Genomic DNA, 4,088 nt, shown 5'->3' on the forward strand with positions numbered 1-4,088 from the left:
TATAGATTATAGATATATATATAGATATAGGTGTAGGTATAGATTATAGATATAGATATATAGATATAGGTATAGATAGATATAGATACAGATATAGGTGTAGGTATAGATTATAGATATAGATATAGGTGTAGGCATAGATTATAGATATAGATAGATAGGTATATATATAGATAAAGCTATAGACATAGAATAGAAATAGACATGGGTATAAATATAGATACCGCTGTAGACATAGACCTAGGTATACATAGACTTTGACATGGATAGAGATACAGTTATACATGTAGATATAAATAAATTCCTACACACCTACATACGGCTTCTGAACTAGATCCACCACAAAGGGTCAGTCTTTGGCTAAGGTGCAGTGGGACAGGGTGAAGGTGGAGTCAAGTGCACGTGGGGTGAATGCATCAGTGACGAGACTCTTTTCTCCTCCTCGTCTGCTCCCCAGGTATCCTTCTGCTCTGCGCACTCCTACTGTACCACCTGAAACTGAGGGAAGGTAAATCCGTGTACTTCACTAATTACAAAATCAACTGGATGGGTTTCGCCGGCTACATAAACGTTTTATTCTTTTTCATCTGTGGTGAGTGTCTCCAGGGCCCTTGGAGGGTGTGAAGAACAAACCTAGCCCTGACAGAGGGAAGGGCGAAAGAGGCAGGCTAGGGAAGAGGCGGAAAAGATGCTAAACGTCCCAGTCTAATATGCTGGAGCTCACCTGGACTCCTTCTTGGAGGACAGTTCCTCCAAGGAGAGAGCTGGAGACCAGTTGGGTGAGCCGTCCGCTGTGCCTGCCTCAGAGGCCAGCTCCCCACTGCCACCTTCTCTTTTGCCTGTCACATCCCCTCCACTTTAGATCAGAAATAACCTTCACAATCACAATGAGAGTGGCTGAGTGGAGGGGGGCAGTGACCCAGGTACAGTGCAGTGCCCCAACAGTTTGAGGGCAATGGGAAACCACACCTGATGCTAAGTGACCACCTACCCAAATAGAGACCTAAGAAGTCTTTAAAATTTCACTTGGAATTGTACTTCCTAATCCGTATAGAAGAAGGTGCTCTTTCAGAAAGAATCCTCAATTTCCTTGAGCTGAGCAGCACTTGGGCCATTGTGCTTACACTTCCGGTCTCCTCCCCTAAAGTTTCCCTTCCGGATGGCTTTGGGTAGGAAAGGGATCCAGCTTGACTTGGGTTAGGATCTTCTGCCAAGGTGGAGGGAGACATCCCTGTGACTCTCCATTGTTCCTTCATCCCACTTCCCGGCATCTCTTTTCCCCAGCAACCCTGTCTCTCCTACAGTGCAAGAAGCCCAGTACTACCTGTGCCTGCCTGAACAGGGCAGAAAAATCTGCCACGAAATGCAATGAAGTAGGGAGTTCAATCCAAGTGATTTCACTGCCGGCGCGCTCTGCAATGCCTCGGAGCATTGTCCGCACACACTCGGACACCGGGAAGGAAGAGAATCCCAACAGACAGCAGATCCACGCTCGGCGTGTCACCTGGGCGCTGTGATTCCACTACCTGCACCTTCCCGTCCAGATGCTCATCTTTACAAAGAAACCTCTGTGGATATGGGTCGTATGTTGTCTCCAATCTTTTCTCTGTGCTTAGCATTATGTAAATATCTGTGCATTGGGTCTGTAATAAGATCCAGAAGATGGCTTTTTTTTTTTAAATCTTGGCCTGCTGAACAAAGAGTTCCTTCTACATTTGTTATGAATATAATAAATTATTAATATAATAAATTATGAAATAATCCTACTTTCTGGTCAACTCTGGATATCACAAATACACAGAGACAACACAAAACAATAGGATTAAACACGTGGTCACATTGGCTAATTGAATGAAATTTTAACGTTACGCCCTATTTGCTTTAGAAGTTTTTCAGTTTAATTGCTAGAAGTAACCGTAGTTTTTCTAAAAATTTCCCCAACCTCATTCCTCTCTCTGGTATTCCATCGGAAAGCACGTTGAAGGGTGCGTTGCTGATCATCTTACATTCATGTTGACATTTTTACTACGTCATCTATAAAAATTATATAGACCAGCTTTCCAAATGTTTAGAAATTAGTAAATATCATACAATATAGAGCATTTTTGCAATTTGCTTTTTCACTAAACTCTTGTGACTTTTTCTTTTATTCATTGATAATTTTAGTACACTTCATTCCTTTAAACTAAGATTAGGCATACATACAATGTAAAATACTCATTGTCACTTTGGTAGACATGTGCTTGTTCTCTTTTATTCTGTTACAATGTTGCTCTGAATATTTTTGTGCATATGACTCCCTTTGTTTACGAGCTACAATTTCTCCTATATTTTTCTAGGACTGGAATTTGTGGGTCAGAGAGCATATACATTTTGAAGATGCCTTAATATAAACAAAATCATCTCAAAGATGGATGTACCAATTTACACTCTTGCCAGAAATGTGAAAGTCATGGTTTCTTTTGCCCTTGCCAACACTTCTGTGATCACCCTTTCAAATCCTTGGCTATTTGAATTATTACTAAGTTTGCACATCTTGGCTTGGCGCCTGTGGCTCAAGTGGCTAAGGCACCAGCCACGTACACCTAAGGTGGCGGGTTCGAATCCAGCCCGGGCCCGCCAAACAACAACAATGGCTGCAACCAAAAAATAGCCATGGCAGGTGCCTGTGGTCCCAGCTACTTGGGAGGCTGAGGCAGGAGACTCACTTGAGCCCAGGAGTTGGAGGTTGCTGTGAGCTGTGATGCCATGGCAGTCTACCCAGGGGGACAGCTTGAGGTTCTGTCTCCTAAAAAAAAAAGTTTGCACATCTTACCTTATTCAAGTATTGAGCATCTATCTGTCTTTTCTCTTCTGTGAATTACTGTTTGACCATTTTCCTAATGGATGGTTTGTCTCTTTTTTACTAGTTTGTAGGTCTTCTTTATACATTGGAAAATAATCCTAATTGGTTATATGGAATTGAAAATATGGTTTGAAAAAATTAAATTCAAGATACTTGAGGCTGTTTCTTGAACTGTTTATGGTGTCTTTGTTTTAGAGAAATACGTATTTTTGATATGATAAAATGTACCAACTTCCCTTTTAGTTGATTCTTTATTGTTTCTTGTTCAAGAAATCTCTACTCTGAACACTTTTACATTGCCGGCGGGATTGCAAATTAATATAACCTCTATGGAAAGAAGCACGGAGAATCCTCAAAAAACTAAACAGCTGACCTTCCATTTGATTCCACAATCCCATTACTAAGTATCTACCCAGAGGGGGAAAATCATTTTACCACAAGGACATTTGCACTAGAATGTTTACTGCAGCTTCACTCACAATTGCCAAGACAGCAGAGGCAACCCAAGTGCCCAGCAACCCACGAATGGATTAACAAACTGTGGTTTATGTATAACATGGAGTGCTGTTCAGGCTTAAGAAAAGATGGAGACTTTACATCTTTTGTGTTTACCTGGATGGAGTGGAAACACAGTCTTCTTAAAGTATCACAAATGGAAAAAAAACAAGTATCCAATGTACTCAATACTGAAGCGAAACCTATATATAAAAACTACACACCCACAGGAAAGAAAAACACATATATATCCTAGTGACGGGGAGGCAAGAGGAGGAAAGAGGAAAAGGGAGCTGCGGGAGTGGGAGGAATTGTCAAGTTCTCACCTAATGTGCACAAATGTCAAAGTGTTCAGCACGCCCCCTGGGTGAAGGGCTCAACTACAACTTGAGCTTTGAACTTGACCTTTTACCTTAGAAATGAAAAAAAATGGAACCTAAACCTTTGTATTAATCTGGAAAAACAAATACGCAAATAAACAAAAAAGAAATCCCTGCTGTGGGTGGCGCCTGTGGCTCAAGGAGTAGGGCGCTGGCCCCATATACCCGGAGTGGTGGGTTCAAGCCCTGCCCTGGCCAAAACTGCAAAAAAAAAAAAAAAAAAAAAAAAAAAAAAACTCCTGGATATCAGAATCTCTTGACGTATTAACTGTTAGGAAAATAAGATTCAAATATTTAACATCTGTCCTAAGGATTCTTGGTATTTATCTTTTGATCAATATTTTGAATAGTGCCAAAAAAAAAAAAAA

General features: G+C 41.0%; 1 protein-coding gene across 1 annotated transcript in view; it reads left to right on the forward strand.

The window, feature by feature from the left end:
- The window catches only part of TMEM225 (transmembrane protein 225), a 3,278-nt gene extending 1,761 nt beyond the window's left edge, over nt 1–1,517 (forward strand). Inside the window, exons 3-4 of the mRNA XM_003796904.1 lie at nt 458–592; nt 1,285–1,517. Of these exons, the coding sequence (XP_003796952.1) occupies nt 458–592; nt 1,285–1,517 (368 nt within the window). The remainder of the gene's footprint in view (nt 1–457; nt 593–1,284) is intronic.
- The last annotated feature ends 2,571 nt before the right edge of the window (nt 1,518–4,088 follow it).

Source organism: Otolemur garnettii, unplaced genomic scaffold (assembly GCF_000181295.1).
Source record: "Otolemur garnettii isolate 467f Iridium unplaced genomic scaffold, OtoGar3 scaffold00108, whole genome shotgun sequence".
NCBI lineage: Eukaryota > Metazoa > Chordata > Mammalia > Primates > Galagidae > Otolemur > Otolemur garnettii.